Source organism: Triticum aestivum, chromosome 7A, assembly GCF_018294505.1.
Source record: "Triticum aestivum cultivar Chinese Spring chromosome 7A, IWGSC CS RefSeq v2.1, whole genome shotgun sequence".
NCBI lineage: Eukaryota > Viridiplantae > Streptophyta > Magnoliopsida > Poales > Poaceae > Triticum > Triticum aestivum.
In genome coordinates this window covers 232,012,648-232,034,103 of record NC_057812.1, presented here as the reverse complement: position 1 = coordinate 232,034,103, position 21,456 = coordinate 232,012,648, and the positions used below count along the sequence as shown (strand labels likewise).

Here is a 21,456-nt window from a genome sequence, read left to right as displayed (position 1 = left end):
TTGTCTATGTATTCACACATGTATTATGTTTCCGGTTAATACAATTCTAGCATGAATAATAAACATTTATCATGATTATAAGGAAATAAATAATAACTTTATTATTGCCTCTAGGGCATATTTCCTTCACTTTAGTGCCTACACTTTAGCGTCGGTTATGAAACCGGCACTAAAGGGCCTTACGAACCAGTGCTATTGCCCGGTTCTGCACTAGTGCTTGGACCCTACTCCAAGGAGTCAAAGAGGAGGTCATGAGGGTGGGGGCGCCCCCCCTAGGGCACGCCCCCCTGCCTCGTGGGCCCCTCGGTGCTCCACTGACGTACTCCTTCCTCCTATATATACACACGTACCCCCAAACGATCAGAACGGGAGCCAAAAACCTAATTCCACCACCGCAACTTTCTGTATCCACGAGATCCCATCTTGGGCCCTGTTCTGGAGCTCCACCGGAAGAGGGCCGTCATCACGGAGGGCTTCTACATCATCCTAACCCCTCCGATGAAGTGTGAGTAGTTTACCTCAGACCTTCGGGTCCATAGTTAGTAGCTAGATGGCTTCTTCTCTCTCTTTGAATCTCAATACAAAGTTCTCCCCCTCTCTTGTGGAGATCTATTCGATGTAATCTTCTTTTTGCAGTGTGTTTGTTGAGATCGATGAATTGTGGGTTTATGATCCAGTCTATCTATGAATAATATTTGAATCTTCTCTGAATTCTTTTATGTATGATTGGTTATCTTTGCAAGTCTCTTCGAATTATCCGTTTGGTTTGGCCAACTAGATTGGTAGTTCTTGCCATGGGAGAAGTGCTTAGCTTTGGGTTCGATCTTGCGGTGTCCTTTCCCAGTGACAGAAGGGGCAGCAAGGCACGTATTGTATCGTTGCCATCGAGGATAACAAGATGGGGTTTATTTCATATTGCATGAATTTATCTCTCTACATCATGTCATCTTGCTTAAGGCGTTAATCTGTTTTTAACTTAATACTCTAGATGCATGCTGGATAGCGGTCGATGAGTGGAGTAATAGTAGTAGATGCAGAATCGTTTCGATCTACTTGTCACGGACGTGATGCCTATATACATGATCATGCCTAGATATTCTCATAATTATGCTCAATTCTGTCAATTGCTCAACAGTAATTTGTTCACCCACCGTAGAATACTTATGCTCTTGAGAGAAGCCACTAGTGAAACCTATGGCCCCCGGGTCTATTCTCATCATATCAATCTCCATCACTTTAATCTTGCTTTGCTTTTTACTTTGCTTTTACTTTTTACTTTGCATCTTTATACCAAAAATACCAAAAATATTATATCTATCAGATCTCACTCTCGTAAGTGACCGTGAAGGGATTGACAACCCTTGACCGCGTTGGTTGCGAATAGCTATCGTTTTGTGTAGGTATGAGGGACTTGAGCGTGGCCTCCTACTGGATTGATACCTTGGTTCTCAAAAACTAGGGGAAATACTTACGCTACTCTGCTGCATCATCCCTTCCTTTTCGGGGAAAACCAACGCAAGCTCAAGACGTAGCAGAGCGCCGCATTTACTTTGCGAGCGAACTGTTTGAAGATGCGCTGAGAGGCTAGGGCTTGAGCGTCGCCCAGGATGCAAGCGACCGCGCGCGGCTCCTGGAAGCCCCCAGCCCCCTCATCCTGGTGATGATCGTCATTCCTCCTTGGCGGCGGCAACGGGGGAAGACCGGCGTTGCCCTGGGGGCGATCATCGCGAGGCGGGTCCCTCCAGGCGCCCTCGCAAGGTTGATCCTGCCAGCGGTCCTCGCGAGGCCGGTCGCGCCACTCCTGGCGCGGGCCATGGTCGTCCCAGCGTCTGCCTCCGCGTCCTCCTCCGCGGCCGTAGCCCCGGTCGCTGCGCTCGAGGCGTCAGTCGAAGCGTCCTTCTCGAATAGCTCTAAGCTCTTGACAGTCGCTGGTGTTGTGGGTGTTCAGGTTGTGAAAGGCGCAGAAGGGCCGACCGTTCTTGGATTACTCGGGCTGATCTCTGCCTCGCTTGGTGTCGGGCTCCGCTGCGAGCACGAGTGCCTCTTTGCGCTTCACATCCTTGGCCTTGGCCTTCTTTTCCTCCACTCCTACAGCTGGCAGCTCCAGGAGAGAGTGGCGCCCCTCCTCAGCTCTTGTGCACCTGGTCGCCAGGTTGAACAGCTCCTGAGATGTGCAGAGCTCCTCATGGATGGCCAGCTCTTCCTTCATCTTGACTTTGTGGACGCCGTCGGAAAACGTGGAGATGATGGCCTCGTCCGAGACCTTGGGAATCTTAAGGCGAGTGTTGTTGAAGCGCTGGATGTACTTCTAGAGGGTCTCTTCTGGCTGTTGCTTGATGCGGCATAGGTCGCCCGCGACCGGTGTGCGGTCACGAGTGCCCTGGAAGTTGGCGACGAAGCGGTCGCGCATCTCGTTCCAGGAGGAGATCGAGCCGTGATGCAGGTTCAGGAGCCAGGAGCGGGCCCCATCCTTGAGAGCCATGGGAAACCAGTTCGTCATGACCTTCTCGTCACCGTTGGCCGCTTCAATGCTCAACTTATAGAGCTGTAGGAACTCCACGGGGTCGGCGGTGCCGTCGTACCGTGGAGGCAGATCTGGCTTGAACTTGCCTAGCCAGGTAACGCTACGCAGCTCAGGGGTGAAGGCGCGGCAGCCTGCCATGGTTGTCGGGGCCCGCCTCGGGGGCGGATCTTGGTCTTGGCGAGGTCCACGCTGCGCCACTGCAGGCGGCGTGTGGTCTTGACGAGGTGGCGCGGGGAGCGCTGGTGCGGCTTCTCGCGGTCGCGGGACTTCTTGGCGGCTCCTTTCTTCACGCGCGGGCGCCGGGCGCGGCGGATCGCGTCGCGGAGGCGCGCGCCTTGGTGCCAAGGCACCATCTTGGGGTCGGGGTGGTGGAGGTGCGCCATGGGCCCCGTTGCCCACAGCCTGCTAAGGGGGAGGCAGAGAGTGAGACGGCGCCAGAGAGCCCCCCGCGGCACGGACGAGCTCGGTGATGCGGTCGAGCCACTCTTCATAGACGTCGTCGACAGGGCGGTAACATAGGAGCTCGTTTGCCGCGATGAGCGCGGCCCGCACCTCCAGGGGAGCGCGGTGCGCGTGAGACGAAGAGCCAGCAGGAGCGAGTGATGAAGTAGCGGTGCGGCTGCCCTGCCGCACCGAAGGATTTTGCAAGGACGCCTGCTGCTCGTTTCCCACCGGGCCGGTGGCTGCGTTGGCGGCGGGGGACGGAGATCGACGAGGCGGCCCACCGACGGGTGCCGTCTGAGCGATGCGGGCGGCGAGGGCGGCCCCACGCTCATCTCGAGCACGGCGAGCGTCCGCCATGGAGACGACGGGGCGACGGAGCGATGGAGCGACAGAGAGGAAGCTACAACGCACCCCTACCTGGCGCGCCAAATGTCGGGGTTGGGGTCCCGGCAAACCCTTAAGGTTCGAACACTGGGGTGTGCGCGAAATCTATCCCTCCAACCGATCTACGCTCTAACTTGTTAGGATCACGCGGACGAACTCGACGAACTCACTACACAGATGGACACAGGGTTTATACTGGTTCGGGCCACCGTTGCGGTGTAACACCCTAGTCCAGTGTGGTGGTGGTGGATTGTCTCTTGGGCTGATGATGAACAATACAAGGGAAGAACGACCTCCTGTGGTTGAGGCGTTCTTGGGCTCGGTGAGCTTGTGTGTGAGGTGGTCTCTCTCGAGCTCAGTCGTCTCCTCGAGCTAAGTTGTTCTCTCTCGAGCCCAGTTGTCCCCTCCACTGTGTTGGCTAGTCCTATTTATAGAGGCCCTGGTCCTCTTCCCAAATATCGAGCGGGAAGGGAGCCAACAATGGCGGGCTAATTTGAAGGGGGGTAGCTAGTACAACCTATCCTGACAAAAGTAGTCTTCACCTGCACAAAGTTCTAGTGGTGACGCTGTTCCGGGCTCCACGATGACCTCCGTCTTGCAGTCCTTGGTCTTGGTCTTGTTGCACCGAAATGGCAACCTTTGCCTGATGCCTCGGTACTCTACGGTTGCGCTTGCCCCCTTTGCACCAAAGAGGAAACAAGGACGTTGTGCGCGCTGGTGCCCGCCTGGTGTCGATCGTCACGGCTCACGTCACAAAAGCCTCGTGAGGTTCGCCCCGCCTTGATATCTCCGCTCCTCATGAGCCTGCCCAGCTAGGCCACCCCAGAGGAGGTCCTGCGTCGTCCGCCTCGCGAGGCTTGGCCCCTCGCGAGGGTCTTGAGTGCTTTGCTCGTGAAGATGGGTCGTACGGCGTGCTGGCTCAGCCACGCCGCGGGCCGCAGGCAGGCAAGTCTGGGGACCCCCGTTCCCAAAACGTCGATAGTAAGAAATCCGTTATGTTTGTACGAAATCCGACCGTGTTTGCAGGAATTTCATCTGATTTGTTAAAAAATAGTTTGAAATGTATGCGGCTAGCATTGGATGTCGACTTCCCGCATTCATGTCCGTGGATGGGGCACCACCTGTCCGCATGATGGATACGTGAAGTTTTTTGCGGGTTTCCGTTGGAGATGCCCTAAGGCCAACTCCAACGCGTGACCCCATACTATCTGTCCGTTTGGGCCCAAACAGACAGACCGGACGGCCCAATGCGCGACCCCATCCCCATTTTCTTTCAGTTTCACGTCCGCCCCGACCCATTTTCGTCTCAAACATGCGCCGGATTTGCGTCCACAGGGATGATGAACGGACGCCCACGTGCCTGCTCCACATCCGTCTCGGGCACGTGTGCTAGCCGCCCACCTACTAGCCACCGCCCACATTTACGGCGCACGCACGGGCAACCCCACCTGGCAGCCACCCCGCCGAGTGGTTGGTGTCCTTTTTAATGTGGAAACCATGGACCGGTGGGAGTCCATACTCCCACTTCCCTATTCCGGCGATGCGTGCCTCCTTGAAGCCCGGCAACCAAACCCTAGCCCGCCTCTCCTCCACCTCCCCGCGACAATGGTGGGCACTGGTTCCCCGCCCGCAAGACGAGGCACGACCCCGAGGTCGGGACGTCGTCCAGCCGCCGTCGCCACTCCACTACTCCGCCTTCGCCTCCACCTCCGCCTCCACCAGCCATGTTCCATATCTCGCCGGACGGCGTCCCGCCTCGTAAGCGGCCGTACGTCAAGTACGAGATCTACAAGAGGTATTGGGAGACGTGCACGCCGCTACCGTGGAGCGACGTGGACATCCTCAACAACTCGCACCTCTTCGTGGATCGGGTGCCCATCCCGCCGGTCCCGGTGAGCGGCCATGCCCGCCGGGAGAAGATCAACCGACGCCGCGCCCGCCTACCGCCAGACCTCATCGACAATTGGAGGTACGCCATTGACTCGCCGCTATGGGATATGTGGCTCTGCGACGAGCATGACATCCGTCGACAGTCGTACTTCGTCGTCCATCCACCGAGCCCGCGGCGCGCACTCTGACCGCGGCACGCGCTTCCAGCCTCCCCAGCCGCACGGGCGCATGCTGGTTCGCGGCATCACTCCAACACCGTCATCGTCTTCGTCCTCGCCACCACCCGAGCCATTGACGGCCGAGGAGGAGGACTTCATGAGGCTGGTGATGGTGGACTCCCTCCACACCCACGACGAGCACCAATGGGAGGGCCTCGAGGAGATGATGGCCCTGTCAGCGATCGGCGACGTCGCCTTCCCCGAGCTCGACACCTATGTCAAGGAGGAGGCCATGGAGGACATGCGGGCAAAGGCGCCGAGGGAGGAGCCGGCGGGATGGAACCCGGCCTTGGTCGGGCAGTCCTGGACGAGGACAAAGACCGTGTCATGCACACCGGATGTGGACGCTGGCCCGTGGTTAAATTTGTGTGTTAAATTTCACATCCGAAAAAACAGACAATTTGAGATGCGACGAGGGGGTTGGGCGCACTGGTGGCCGCACGACCTGGGATGCAGCGGGCTGGTTAGGCGTACCGACGGCCGCACGACCTGGGATGCAGCGGGCTGGTTAGGCGCACCGACGGCCGCACGCCCGCAAGCGGGTGTGTCCGTTTGCCGCCCTCGAACGAATGAAATCAGGATGAAACGGACGTCCATTTGGGGTCGTGCATTGAAATTGGACTAAGGAAGTTTCAACTGTAGTATGTAGAGAATGTCTTTGTTTTAATTGTTTGGATTATGTTGCTACATACTCTAATGTACTACCACTGAATGAATAAAATCCGGAGAGCAGAGTTAAAAAAAAAAAAGAAAAAACACCGGACACATATCCACCATGCTCGCCACCTCGCCACGACCCGTTCCCTCGAGGCCACGACCGAAGCAACCAAGAAAAGGGCTCACCGGTTCACAAGATAGAAATGTCGTACTGATATTTTTTCTTTACATTCAGTGAGTCGCCCGATAAAAAAGAAAAACAATCACTGCCTATGTTCCACATAACTCAATCAGACGCCCGTAAGACCGTAATCTTTCTCTTTAGATGAAGACTGCAAGAGTTAAAGCTAAGAATAGTGGTTAAGATGGTGTTTGGTTAAGAAGTCCTACGATTTTTTCTAGTTTCAGGAACTAATCAAAAAGAACTTTTTAGTAGAATCTTTTTCTAGTCCCTGTAAAAATGTCCTTCCTATTTGGTTTTTAGGGACTTTTTAAGGATTTTTTTTAGTCTCTGGGACTTTTTCTACTCTCTAGGACTAAAAAGTCCCTGAAACAAACACCCCCTAAGCAACTCGGCCCTTGCTTAAGGTATGGTGGGTCCGACGTGTCAGTGCGCACTTTATTACACCGCACGGTGTGCCGCATTACCGGTCACGCTAAAGCACCGCACCATCCAACATGGATGCCTGGGAGAACATGACAGATAAACAATTCCGCTGGACAATGACATGTGGGCCGAGCGCCATAATAATTTTCCAATTAATTAGGCCCACTTTCCAGAGGAGACCCCCTCGAAACCTCAGAATTGCCCAATCGGGCTTGGTACACGATGCTTCCATTTCTGAAGATTTTAAAAAGCGAACCAGATAAAGAAAGTGGGCAGAAAAATGGGGGAGAAAAAGACGAAAAGATGGGGGCGGAACCAGAACCAAAACCTAGACGAACCACACAGAGATAGATAGGCAGAGAGGGGAAGGGAATAGGCGGGCGGGACGAGGCCAAAACAGACCAACCAAACCCTAGCGCACCTCACCGTCCATGGAGGCGGCGCTATGAGCCCTCGCCGTGGTCACCGCGTCGACGTGGCAGCGATTGGGCGGAGGGGAGGCGGATGGCGGCCAGATCGGACGATCCCGATGTCTCGCCGGAGTCGTCGTCGCCGGCGGCGGCGGCCGGCGGCGAGATCTGGGGGACTCTCGAGGAGCTGCTGCTGGCGTGCGCCGTGAGTCGCCACGGCACCTCGAGCTGGGAGTCGGTGGCGTCGGAGGTGCAGTCGCGCAGCCCCTCCGCCGCCGCGCGCCTCACGCCCACCAGCTGCCGCCTCCGTTTCCGCCTCCTTCACCGTCGGTTCGCCGCCGGCGCCGACGAGGACGGAGGCGGGGAACCTGACCCAAACGCCGCCGTCTCCGACGCGTGGGTGGATGAGCTCAGGAAGTTGCGGGTCGCCGAGCTCCGCCGCGAGGTCGAGCGATACGATCTCTCGATCGGGTAAAAAATAACAGCCAGAAATAAAAATGAAACATCAAACGCCTTTAGCTTCATCCTGTTCGTCCAGTGCGGCCTCTCGTGGGCCGTCCGATGCTGATCTGTCGGTCGCTGTTTATTTTTCTTTGAAAAAAATGCTTATTATTTATTTTCGTTGGCACGGCCAGGTCATTGCAATCAAAGGTGAAACGGCTGAAGGAGGAACGGGAGAGGAGCCTCTCCGGCGAGACCACGCCGGCGTTCAAGGATGAACGGGAGACAGGGAACGATTCGCCGGAGGAGGCCGGCGGTGAGAACGGCCTCTCCGGCGAGGCGTCCGCCCGGTCATGCAAGGAGTCCAACTCCTCAGATCTGAAGCCACCGCCGGGGCACGACTCTGGCGGTGCCGCCGCCGACCACGACGCGGAGGTGAAGGATGAGCCGGCCGCCGGCGAGATGGCCGCGAAGGATGAGGCCTCCGGCGAGTCGGCGGCCGGGTCGAAGGAAGCCGACGCGGTGAAGGAGAGCAGCGACGTGCAGAGCTCGGCCAGCCCGTCCCGTAAACGGCGTCGCCGGCTGCGGAAGGTAGGCGGTGGTGACGTGGCTTCCACGTCGGCGCCCGTGCCCCTCCCCGCCGCGGAGGCCCAGCCGCTCCTCGCCTTCCTCGAGTCGGTCCGCACCAGCAAGTCCGGCGCCGTGTTCGAGCGGCGGCTCGAGAGCCAGGTAAAAAATTTCTCTCGTTTTCTTTTCTTTTCCCGGAAGAAATCTCTTATTTACCATTTCCCACCTTCCTTACCCTCGGTAAAAAAAAGGCACAAATGCTCAATTCATCATCTTGTTCAGCTAAATAATTATCTCCATTAATTAAGCAAATTAACAATAAATAATTCAATCTTTGTGCCACATCGAGATCCGTTGGCCGGCAGTACGTAATCACGGAACAATTATTTTGATTATTAGGCAACAAAAAATACAACCGCGACCATACACGTTTGCGTTGCTTCCAAACTGGAACAACCCCTCTACACATCTTCGTCGAGGGAGAAGAGCACTTGGAATCTGGCTGTTCGCACGGTCTCGTCGTCTCGTTCGTTACGTACTGGCACGAACGCGATCGATCTGGACCGTCCAACACGCGGTGAGCTGGAGAAAGGCCTGGCAGGCGGTGCGCGTGGCCTGGTGGTGGGCCCCGCGTCCCAAATACCGATGTCTTCGTTGGAGATGCTGGTGGGCCATCCCTGTCGGCCACTTGGTACTAGTTGCCGCCTGCCCCCGCCAGAGAATACAATCCAATCTAACCTTCTCCAAATTGGCTGCTATTTTCTCCACAAGGAAAATGGGGAACGAATCGTGGTCTCACATGCGCGCTGTGTCGGGTTTCCTATTTGAAACTGATTTTCTTCCTAACTTTTTTTTTGAGGGTCCTAACTTTTTCTTTCGTATCGTATAATAATCTCTCTCTTTCTCTGCTCACCGACCCACCGAAATTATGTGCAGGAGAGCGGCAAGTACAAGGGCACCATCAGGCGCCACGTGGACCTGGAGATTATCAGATCCAGGCTGGAATCCGGTGGGGCCTCTGGCGGGCCGGACAGCGCGTGCTACGCGTCGGCCTCCGAGTTCTACCGCGACCTGCTGCTGCTATGCGCCAACGCGCTCGTCTTCTTCCCGCGTGGCTCGCCAGAGCACGCCGCTGCGACCAGGACTCGCGCGCTCGTCTCCAAGCGCATCTCCGCGACTCTCCAGAGGGACGGCCTCGGGACGGCGGGGAAAGCTGCTCCCCTGGTCGGCGGTGGCTCCTCGACGGACGGCGCCAAGAAGGCCAAGGCGGATGCCGAGGTCGCCGGTTCGCTCCTCGAGAAGGCCGCGCCCATCATTGTTTGCCGGAAGCGGAGCTCCATTGCGAAGGCTGCTGCTGCTAACAAGGAGAAAGTGGAGAAGGAGGACACAGATGAAGATGAGGAGTTCGACGAGGGAAAGAAGAAGGGAAGCGCCAAGGACAAAGCCAGGGGTATGAGGACCAACAAGGGTCGGGCTCCTGTCAGGAACGCAGCTCCAAATCAGAAAACGGGGAAAGCTTCGGAGAGTGCCGCAGCTGACGAAAGGACGAAGAAATCTGACAAGATGGGTGGCAGCGGCAGCGGTGGCAAGGCGGCGGCAGCAGCAGGTGGCGTCATCAAGAAGCGGAATGCGGTGGACTTCCTGAAGCGGATGAAGCAGAACTCAGTGCCGTCAACGGAGAGAGTTTCGTTGCTAGAGACACTGAAACTCTCTGCGACAGAACAGAAGAAGGCTGCCAAGGCTGATGGCCGGAAAGAGCCGGGCAGCTCCTCCGGCTCCAAGAAGGCTGCCGAGACAGCGTCAGGAGGGAGGAGAAGCGTTGGCCGGCCGCCGAAACGGGCCGCTGCGCCTCCGACGCCTCCACCATCCAAGAGGGCGAAGGACGACCGGCCGACGAGGAAGCGCGGGAAAAAGTGAGCGAGTGGGAGACATCAGGAAGCGACGGAGTCTCAGCTGTGTGTACATGTTGTAGGGTAGGAGCTCCTGGGTCTTTTGATTCCAGTGTTGTAGGAAATGGGGCGATGGATGGGTTCTAGTAGTTTTTCTTTTGGACGGGGGGTGTACGAAACTGACTTGCGCGCGTCTCTCCGCTCGTGGGACTCGGGGAAACAGTGTTCCCCTTCGAACTGTTGTCCTGTATGTTTTGGACTAGAATTTGGAAAATTTATACTAGAAGCACACCGATCAAAAGATTGACAAATTAGTCACCTGTGGAGTTGGGCCGGTTGCATGCCGCTTGTTGGATTGGTGCCTCTGAGTACGTCAGATCAAAGGCCTCACATCGTTCGTTTTTCCACAAAAGAAACACACAACGCAAGCAGGATGCATAGCGCAGCGCAGCGCCGCCGACACACGTCATGACTATTTGAGGCGACCGACCTTAAAGCACCGCCGGCTCGCTGCCCTCGCAGGTTTTCAGGATGCCGTCGCTGTACACAACAGTGGCCGTCTTCGTTGTCGCAGCTCTCGGCGTCACCGCTTGCGCCATCGGGTGCACCGGTTGAAGCTGTTTTCCATGCCAGTTGAAGCTTTTCCTACGCCGATTGAACTTTCCTCATGCCGGTTGAACTTTTTCCCCCTTTGTCACATCCCTAGCCTCTGGTGCTACCTTGTGTTTGCATCATGTTTAACTTTTGAAACTTGAACTGAGGAACTTTGGAAGCCTCAAAACCCTAAATAAAAAAAAGGCAAAAACACTAAAATCTCATTCATTGTTCCAAAATGCTCTTCTTAGATGTTTAATATTTTTGGCAAGGGTTTTGATCCAAACCGAAAATATTGAACATTTTTAAGGATTTATTTTTGGGACTTTGAATTTAAATCATTAGCTATTTGAATTTGAATTATATTCATATAATTAGAATATAATTTCAAACACCCCTGAAATATTTTTTGAGCTTTTGGAAAAGTCCATCTAGCAAAACAAAAATATTCAGAGGAGTTTTTGGCATTGTTTGAATTATTTTTAAATTCAAAACAGTGGCAAAACAAATTTAAAAAAAAATAGAAAACAGAACAGAAATATAAAACAGAGCAACTTACCTGGCCTTACCTGGTAGCCCACCAGCAGCCCAGCCACTTACCTGGCGCTCACCTGCAGCAGAGCCGGCCCAGCTTCCGTTTCGGCCCAGCCCACCGCCGCCTCCCTCCCCTGTCGTCTTCCTCCCTCGCCAGAAGGACAGAGGCGAGGCGTGGCGAGCGCCGACGCCGCCCCGGCCACCTCCTGCTTGCCGCTTCGCCCTGGCCTCTTCGGGTGAAGCCACGCAGCCCCCTCGCTCCTCTCTCTCACTCTCTCCCGACCCCTTCTCCCTTCTCTGCTCTCCCCCTCTCGCGCCCGAGCGCGCTCGTCGCCGCCTCCACTGCCACCACGGCCACCGGGCCTCCCTCGCTTCCCCGACTAGCCCACAAGCTCCGCCACTCCGTCCTCGACCCATCTCACCGAGCCACGCCCCTCCAGAAGCCCCCGAACGACCTCACCGGGCTCATCTTCTACCTCGGACCCGCCGGCCATCACCGTCAAATTCGTCGGCCCCGGACCGTCCCCGACCTCGCCGAGCGTTCCGTCGTCATCGCCGTGAGCTCTTGCTCCTGCTCCCCCTCTCCGCTCCCTCTCTCGCACGCTGTAGCTGCCGCACCACATCCAACCGCACGCGCCGCCGCCCGCACTCGTCGCCGGTGATGCTCCGGTGACCATTTGGTCCCGGGCATGCGCCCAACGCGCTCCCCGCATCGCGTAGAGCCTCCGAGGCACCTCGCCGCGCTCGTTTGCGCACCGCAGCCCCATCCCCACTTGCACCCGAGCTTCGGCCGCCGCCGAGCTCGTCGCCGGCGCCGATTCCGGCCGCCCCGACCCCAACCGACTCCACCAGAAGTTGCGGCATGTTCCCAGCTACCCATAGCCACCCTCCGCGGCTCGTTTGGTTGCCGAAACGGCCAAAACCACTCTCGCCGCCGCGTCGGGCTCGCCGTCGGCTAAACGCCGGCGACCGTTGACCCTTGACCGGCGTGGGTTGACCCCACTGCCCGGTTTGACTCTCCCCTCTCTCCCACTGACATGCGGGCCCCGCCCGGCTAACCAAGTTAGTTAGGGTTAATTTTAATTAGGTTAGTTAGTCCAGACACTGACACGCAGGGCCCACAGGTCAGTTTGACCCGGACCAGCCCCTGTTGACTCTGCTGAGGTCAGCATGACGCCATGCTGACGCAATATTCCTTTTCTGGAATTTATTTTATTTTATTAATAATCAGGAAATTCCAGAAATAGCTAAAACTTCAATAAATCATAGAAAATTAACCGTAACTCCAAATGAAATAATTTATATATGAAAAATTATCAGAAAAATCCAATCTATCCATCTATACCATTTTCATGCATGTTAGAACAACTTATAGCTGCTGTTTAGCACAATCAATTAAATGGCATTTGAATAATCACATATGGAGTTTGAATTTGAATCTTGTATTCAAACCAACCCCATTTAACTTGTTGCTAGTTGCATTAGCTCAAAACACATTCATATTGCCATGGCATATCATGCATCATATTGTGCATTGCATTGATTGTATTTCTTCTTTGTTGCCGGTATCTGTTCCCTCCCGGTAGACGATGTTCCGGCGATGTGATCGATGACACCGATGAAGAACTATATTATCTTCAGAAGTGCCAGACAAGCAAAACCCCCTTGTTCATTCCGATACAATCCCACTCTCTCGCTCCTGCTCTCTTTTACTGCATTAGGACAACAACGATTCATCTGTTACTTGCTGCGGTAGCTGAACCCCTTTATCCTTTGCATGACCTGTCATTCCACAGTAAATAGATGAAACTCACTAGTATGAGTAGGAGTTGTTTGAGCCCTGTTGTGCCTACTCATTCATGTTTGTTTGTCATGCCTGCTACTGCTTAGAGTTGAGTCAGGTCTGATTCATCGGGGATGAATCAGAGGTGTGTGAACATGTCCTACTATGTGTGAGCTAAGTGTGTGAACACGATTTGGTAAAAGGTATCGGTGAGAGGCCATGTAGGAGTACATGGTGGGTTGTCTCATTGAAGCCGTCCTCAGGAACTGAGTTCTGTGTTTGTGATCCATGATTCAGCTACTACCATACATTGGGCCCTGAAATATGACCCCGCTCGACTTCTTATTCACCCTTGTCCTCTGTCCAGGAGTTGCAAGTAGTTTCTGGTGCTTGTAGTATGCTGGAGGCCGTGGACAGCGCTGACCGTAGGGGTGGGCTGTGATGCGGTAGGCACGTGGCCGGGTATACCGGGCACCCGTTTGGTGTCACGGAACCCTGTTCACATCGTTTGGGGCTGTGAGCGAAACTCCGGCCGGATCTCCTCATGGATGGAACCCGAATAGGCGATAAACCTGGACTAGAGACTTGAGTGTTTAGGTAGGTCGTGGTCTACACCCACGTCGGCTTTCGCTTGAAGTCTGCCGAGCACATGTCGTGTGCAGACGCTAAGTGGTGGAAACATGTATGAAGAAGTACACCCCTGCAGGGTTAACATCATCTATTCGAATAGCCGTGTCCGCGATAAAGGACTTCTGGGTTGCTTATATCAGTTCATAGACAAGTGAAAGTGGATACTCTAAAATACGCAAGATAAGCATGAGTGCTATGGATGGCGTTCTCGTAGGGAGACGGGAGCGGATCCATAGTGGTGTATTGATATGGTGAATATGTGGACTCGTGTGCGCCACCTCAAAAGAGTTACTTGCAGTCGTAGTTCAGGATAGCCACCGAGTCAAAGCTGGCTTGCTGCAGTTAAACCCCACCATCCCCTTTGTTGATAATGATGCATATGTAGATAGTTCTGATGTAAGTCTTGCTGGGTACATTTGTACTCACGTTTGCCTATTTTATGTTTTTGCAGAGAGACCTCAGTCTCGCTAGTAGTTCCGTGTGGTCTTCGACGTTTAGCTTGTTACCTCAGCTACGATCTTGTGCCCTCGGCAGGATCTGGTAGATAGTCAGGCTTCTCAGCCTTTTTCATTTATAGATGTCTGTACTCAGACATGATAGCTTCCGCTTGTGTTTTGATTTGTATGCTCTGAATGTTGGGTCATGAGACCCATGTTTGTAATATCTCGCTCCTCGGAGCCTATTGGATAAACTACTTGAGTCGTAGAGTCATTTTGTGATGCCATGTTGTATTGCACATATCGAGCATATTGTGTGTATGTTATTGAAATGCTTGGTATGTGTGGGATCTGACTATCTAGTTGTTTATCTTTAGTAGCCTCTCTTACCGGGAAATGTCTCCTAGTGTTTCCACCGAGCCATGGTAGCTTGCTACTGCTCCAAAACACTTAGGCTGGCCAGCATGTGTCCTTCTTCGTTCCTGTGTCTGTCCCTTCGGGGAAATGTCACGCGATGAATACCGGAGTCCTGTTAGCCCGCTACAGCCCGGTTCACCGGAGTCCTGCTAGCCCAGTGCTACAGCCTGGATTCACTCGCTGATGACCGACACGTTCGATGCTGGGTCACGGATGCCTGTCCCTGTAAGTTTGTGCCACTTTGGGTTTACGACTAGCCATGTCAGCCCGGGCTCCTTATCATATGGATGCTAGCGACACTGTCATATACGTGTGCCAACAGGCGCAAACGGTCCCGGGTAAAGGTAAGGCGACACCCGTGGGAATACCGTGTGTGAGGCCGCAAAGTGATATGAGGTGTTACATGCTAGATCGATGTGGTATTGAGTCGGGGTCCTGATAGCGTTGGTATCAGAGCTTGACTGCCTGTAGGATTACCAAGCCAAACTAGTCGAAGTTGAGTCTAGAAATTCTTTAGTTATATAAGGGAATTGATTGTGGGATGGAACGTAAGACTCTTTTTACTCCTTATACTTTATGCCCTTTTGATCTGAGTCATCTTATCTTTCCTACGGGGATTAAGAACTAGGCTATCTCTTCTTTCTATCAGGATCATGTGTTACTAATCCGTAGACTTATAAGATTGTTGGATTTAAGCTTGAGTTCAGTTCCTACTACTTCTGTATGTTAACTGTTGATCTCCAAACCTTGATATTGTGCCTCTGAGTGGCTATGCCACCATTTTTGTAGCATGTTTCAAATCTTTTTGAGCATTTACAGCCGTTATGCTGTCCGAGTCATCTCAGGTCTCTAAACAGTCTGATGCACTTGCAAATTCCTTCCTCCCGTTTCAATGTTCCTTTGGGCCAGATTAACCACACTAATCAGTGAGTTGAGGTACTCTGTTACCTTGACATATATGTTGGAGATATTATTATGACCCTAGGTGTCTTAGGGGATCATCTAGTAATTTAGCCATGATTTGTGTTCCCAGTGTGATGATTCTGGCCATCATTCTCGAAAGCATCCCGTGATGCTACTTAGTAATAGGTATTCTATTCCTGGGTTCTTGAACCCGAGATTCACTCTACCTACTTCATGTTGATAGTAATTGCTAGTGCCTTTAGGATATTAGTAACCTTTGCGATAGTCCTTGAAGTCCGTGGTATCTTCTTCTTCCAAATACCATGAACTACTTATGGCAGAAGTTCCTCGTTGAACTGAAATATCACAACAGGATTATTCTTGATGAGTTCTCCATTATATATTGTGGCTCTGCCAGTTCTACCTTTCTGCATGGGTTATCCGGAAGAAATATGTTGAACTTCGTTCGACATGCTAAACCATGCATCCACAACTCAGAAAATCGTATGTTCCTTTGAGTTGTCCCTCTTTAGTTGTCTTCTGACCCTCGTTTATCAATTGATAGTCAAGAGTATGCGTGCAATCGTTCATCGATACCTATTACTCTTGTGGTCCGTCAAGCCATTCTATTCTGGAATGACTAGGAGAAACAAACCCCAGTACCTCATCCATATCTAGGATTGGGTCAAAACAATTGTACTCCGCAGATCAAAATGCCAATCCAGCTTTTGCTCTGTTCTACCTTGGAGTATTACCATCTTTATATCAAGAATGTCATGGGAATTGCACACCATCCTATGAACTCTTGACACAGTGATACTTCTCACCATCATTAGTCATTCCTCGGTCTTCGTGTTGATGCAACCGGAATGTCGACAAGTGAGTCGTGATGTGTGAAATCAATACTGCTAGCAACTCCATTGTTTGGTAGTTAAAGGACAATAATTTCATTCTTAGCATGTTGGTTAGTGAATCATCATTCTAAGATTGATCGTGCTACCTAGTCCATTCTCCTGGTTCACTCCTCGATCGATGAGTTAGGATTATTTCAAATCCTTGCCCTATTGATCATATCGTCTTGCCCTGAAAAGCAGGATTGTCCTCGATCTTAGTAACATATCGGTGGTTCGTGATTTTCCGGATATCTTCTCGAAAGTATCACCAGGTTGTCACCTGACTGTTATGTTGAGCTCGTGATCAAGTTGGTTTATCCTGTAAACCACCCTTTCTCCAAGAATCCGTGTTGGATACCCCTGAGCTAGTTGGTTAAGCTATGCATCAACTTGGAGAGTTGGAAGATAGAAGCTTGTCCGATATAGTTCATTATAAGGGATGTCTTGTATGTGTTGAAGAAAGTTGATATTTTCATCGACTAAACCTCGTGATCAGTTAATGGACCTATCATTTTTATCCAACCTTTGATTGGAGTATGGGCTATCATCCAATCAGACCAGAACCAACGATATTCGTAATGTTGTCTTACTCGTGGTTGATCCCTCGAGCATACACCATTATATCTTTTGGGTCTGACCAATGCTATCACTTGTTCACTTAACTATGGAATTCCTTTTAAAAGGAAACCCAGATGAATTGTTGTTGTGCCCATTGACAACATCCTTGTCTTCTCCATAATTTTGCTGAACATTAAGCTAGTGTTGGAAACTTTTGAAAGCATTTGTTCATGCTAGCTCATGAAGCATATGTTCGGATGTAAGAAGTGACTTCCTCTAGTTCATGTGCATTTGATGCAAGTTGCCGCCGTGGACTCGAGAAAGTCAATGTTGCTTCCTCTGGAATCATCGCAAGTCAGTCATGCACACGTGCGAAGTATTCTGTGGTCTGGAGACTTGCAACCTTCATTCCATATGTGTATCCTAGCACACCAAGCCACTGACTGATTTGTTCAAGGAGAAGGAGTATCTTCATAAGAGCTAATCCGAACTTATGAAAGAACTTCGATATCCTCGCTGATGGTTCCCAACCAGAACTCGGTAGTGTTTTATTGTAAGACTACCATGTGGGCATGCTTGTCTGGGACAACGTGTTCACATGTTTGTAGCAGAACCAACTCATGTTTTGGAGCTTGCTATCGTAGTTCATTTCCCGAGAATCCCGCAACGTCATCTCGTCGATTTGTGTTGCAAACTTTCATTTTTCTTCCTAGACTCGATGAGTCTGGAATATCCTGACACCAACCAGATCTGAATCTCAGGCAGATATGATGGTTGGAACATTTCCCCAAGAACTATAATATTGGTTCCTCGATAACTGGTAAAGTGGATGTCGTGGCCAGCACCACCCAGCTGAAAGACCTATTATTGTAGTATCTTGATTGAAGAAGTTGGCCACCTCCCCATAAGGATTTCGTAGGATTTACCTCCGTAACTGTTCCTTATGGATTCTATTGCTCCCGAAGTCCGACCTTTTACTTGATGTTCTAGTTATCAAACCATATCTATGAATGGGATACACTAGCACATCAAGGAGAACATTAGAAGCGGAGTGCTAAATGTCTCTCGGTCGATCATCCAGATTTTCTTTCCTTGGCATTGCTAGGGTGAAATCTGAGAAAGTGTTATCTTCCTTTGCATCTGCATCATCCGTCATCATTCATCATGGTAGCAAGTTGTGTTGCCAGAATCCTTGACACGGATGTTGGTAAAACCTTGATGATTATGGAAATGCTCAAGTTCTTGAGAGCACGCACAAGCGATACGTGTTATCATCGGCTCTAACTGGGATTCCTCTCAGTTTCCTCGACAATGCTATGACCTTTTCAAACAGTGAATCCACTCTCTATTGTTGGGTTCTTCCCTAGTTACCAGAATCATTCCCAGCATTTGCATTTTGTTCCTAGCTTGCACCGCCAATGTGCCATTCTATCATGGGTCTCTTTCATTTCCGGTGATAAGCAAATTCATCCATTATGTTGTCTTCAACAAGGTAATCCACATCATCCAAGTCCGAGTATGCCATTCTACCGACCCCCGCCAAACGATCGCTTGAGAATTGCCTTAGGCTGGTATAAAGGTTTTCAATGATCTCTGAATCAAAGGTAATTCTTTTTGCCACTTAAGGAAATAATCTACGAATCACCCTCCTCCAGGATGTTTCGTCGTGGTATCATGGCAACTCAACTCCTCGCTACGTGGACAATCGTTTACCACCTTCTTAAGTGTGGAATTGTTGTTCATCTAGTGAACCTTCGTCATCCGTTTCTTTCCACCCCTCTTGATGTGTATCTCGTGTCTCAACCCGAGAGATGGTTCTATGTCTCATTCCGTGAGTTGTTCGACCTTTGAGAAGATCGATCCTTCCAGAATCTTTTTTTCCCTCTCGTTGTCATGTTAGCTAGAGTTCTCAGAGCAAGACATCAAGACAAAGATGGTGATCAAATCAACGTTCCTATGAAGTGCAAGTTGGATTGTGAAGATTGCGTTAGTTGCGTTCCCCTTCATCCTACCCTACGCTTGAATCTCGGGACGAGATTCTTGTTTAGTGGGGGCGAGTTGTCACATCCCTAGCCTCTGGTGCTGCCTGGTGTTTGCATCATGTTTAAATTTTGAAACTTGAACTGAGGAACTTTGGAAGCCTCAAAACCCCAAATAAAAAAAAGGCAAAAACCCTAAAATCTCATTCATTGTTCCAAAATGCTCTTCTTAGATGTTTAATATTTTTGGCAAGGGTTTTGATCCAAACCAAAAATATTGAACATTTTTAAGGATTTATTTTTGGGACTTTGAATTTAAATCATTAGCTATTAGAATTTGAATTATATTCATATAATTAGAATATAATTTCAAACACCCCTGAAATATTTTATGAGCTTTTGGAAAAGTCCATCTAGCAAAACAAAAATATTCAGAGGAGTTTTTGGCATTGTTTGAATTATTTTTAAATTCAAAACAATGGCAAAACAAATTTAAAAAAAAAAAATAGAAAACAGAACAGAAATATAAAACAGAGCAACTTACCTGGCCTTACCTGGTAGCCCACTAGCAGCCTAGCCACTTACCTGGCGCTCACCTGCAGCAGAGCCGGCCCAGCTTCCGTTCCGGCCCAGCCCACCGCCGCCTCCCTCCCCTGTCGTCTTCCTCCCTCGCCAGAAGGACAGAGGCGAGGCGTGGCGAGCGCCGACGCCGCCCCGGCCACCTCCTGCTTGCCGCTTCGCCCTGGCCTCTTCGGGTGAAGCCACGCAGCCCCCTCGCTCCTCTCTCTCACTCTCTCCCGACCCCTTCTCCCTTCTCTGCTCTCCCCCTCTCGCGCCCGAGCGCGCTCGTCGCCGCCGTCCACTGCCACCACGGCCACCGGGCCTCCCTCGCTTCCCCGACTAGCCCACAAGCTCCGCCACTCCGTCCTCGACCCATCTCACCGAGCCACGCCCCTCCAGAAGCCCCCGAACGACCTCACCGGGCTCGTCTTCTACCTCGGACCCGCCGGCCATCACCGTCAAATTCGTCGGCCCCGGACCGTCCCCGACCTCGCCGAGCGTTCCGTCGTCATCGCCGTGAGCTCCTGCTCCTGCTCCCCCTCTCCGCTCCCTCTCTCGCACGCTGTAGCTGCCGCACCACATCCAACCGCACGCGCCGCCGCCCGCACTCGTCGCCGGTGATGCTCCGATGACCATTTGGTCCTGGGCATGCGCCCAACGCGCTCCCCGCATCGCGTAGAGCCCCGAGGCACCTCGCCGCGCTTGTTTGCGCACCGCAGCCCCATCCCCACTTGCACCCGAGCTTCGGCCGCCGCCGAGCTCGTCGCCGGCGCCGATTCCGGCCGCCCCGACCCCAACCGACTCCACCAGAAGTTGCGGCATGTTCCCAGCTACCCATAGCCACCCTCCGCGGCTCGTTTGGTTGCCGAAACGGCCAAAACCACTCTCGCCGCCGCGTCGGGCTCGCCGTCGGCTAAACACCGGCGACCGTTGACCCTTGACCGGCGTGGGTTGGCCCCACTGCCCGGTTTGATTCTCCCCTCTCTCCCACTGACATGCGGGCCCCGCCCGGCTAACCAAGTTAGTTAGGGTTAATTTTAATTAGGTTAGTTAGTCCAGACACTGACACGCAGGGCCCACAGGTCAGTTTGACCCGGACCAGCCCCTGTTGACTCTGCTGAGGTCAGCATGACGCCATGCTGACGCAATATTCCTTTTCTGGAATTTAATTTATTTTATTAATAATCAGGAAATTCCAGAAATAGCTAAAACTTCAATAAATCATAGAAAATTAACCGTAACTCCAAATGAAATAATTTATATATGAAAAATTATCAGAAAAATCCAATCTATCCATCTATACCATTTTCATGCATGTTAGAACAACTTATAGCTGCTGTTTAGCACAATTCAATTAAATGGCATTTAAATAACCACATGTGGAGTTTGAATTTGAATCCTGGATTCAAACCAACTTCATTTAATCTTGGTTTAGTTGCATCAGCACAAATCACATCATATTGCCATGTCACATTCATGCATCATATTGTCGCATTGCATTGATTGCGTTCTTCCTTGTTTGCCGGTAATTGTTCCCTCTCGATAGACGTGTACCGGCGATGTGATCGATGACACCGATGAAGAACTATATTATCTTCAGAAGTGCCAGGCAAGCAAAACCCCCTTGTTCATTCCGATACAATCCCACTCTCTCGCTCCTGCTCTCTTTTACTGCATTAGGACAACAACGATTCATCTGTTACTTGCTGCGGTAGCTGAACCCCTTTATCCTTTGCATGACCTGTCATTCCACAGTAAATAGATGAAACCCACTAGTATGAGTAGGAGTTGTTTGAGCCCTGTTGTGCCTACTCATTCATGTTTGTTTGTCATGCCTGCTACTGCTTAGAGTTGAGTCAGGTCTGATTCATCGGGGATGAATCAGAGGTGTGTGAACATGTCCTACTATGTGTGAGCTAAGTGTGTGAACACGATTTGGTAAAAGGTATCGGTGAGAGGCCATGTAGGAGTACATGGTGGGTTGTCTCATTGAAGCCGTCCTCAGGAACTGAGTTCTGTGTTTGTGATCCATGATTCAGCTACTACCATACATTGGGCCCTGAAATATGACCCCGCTCGACTTCTTATTCACCCTTGTCCTCTGTCCAGGAGTTGCAAGTAGTTTCTGGTGCTTGT

The 21,456-nt window shown here is 51.8% G+C and overlaps 1 protein-coding gene across 1 annotated transcript; it reads left to right on the top strand.

Annotated features, from left to right (window-relative positions):
* The first annotated feature begins 7,043 nt into the window (after nt 1-7,043).
* Nucleotides 7,044-10,345, top strand: LOC123151249 (uncharacterized). The gene is made up of 3 exons (XM_044570994.1): nt 7,044-7,605; nt 7,770-8,304; nt 9,079-10,345. Exons 1-3 carry the CDS (start codon nt 7,229-7,231, stop codon nt 10,057-10,059), a joined length of 1,893 nt encoding a protein of 630 aa, XP_044426929.1. The 5' UTR covers nt 7,044-7,228; the 3' UTR covers nt 10,060-10,345.
* The last annotated feature ends 11,111 nt before the right edge of the window (nt 10,346-21,456 follow it).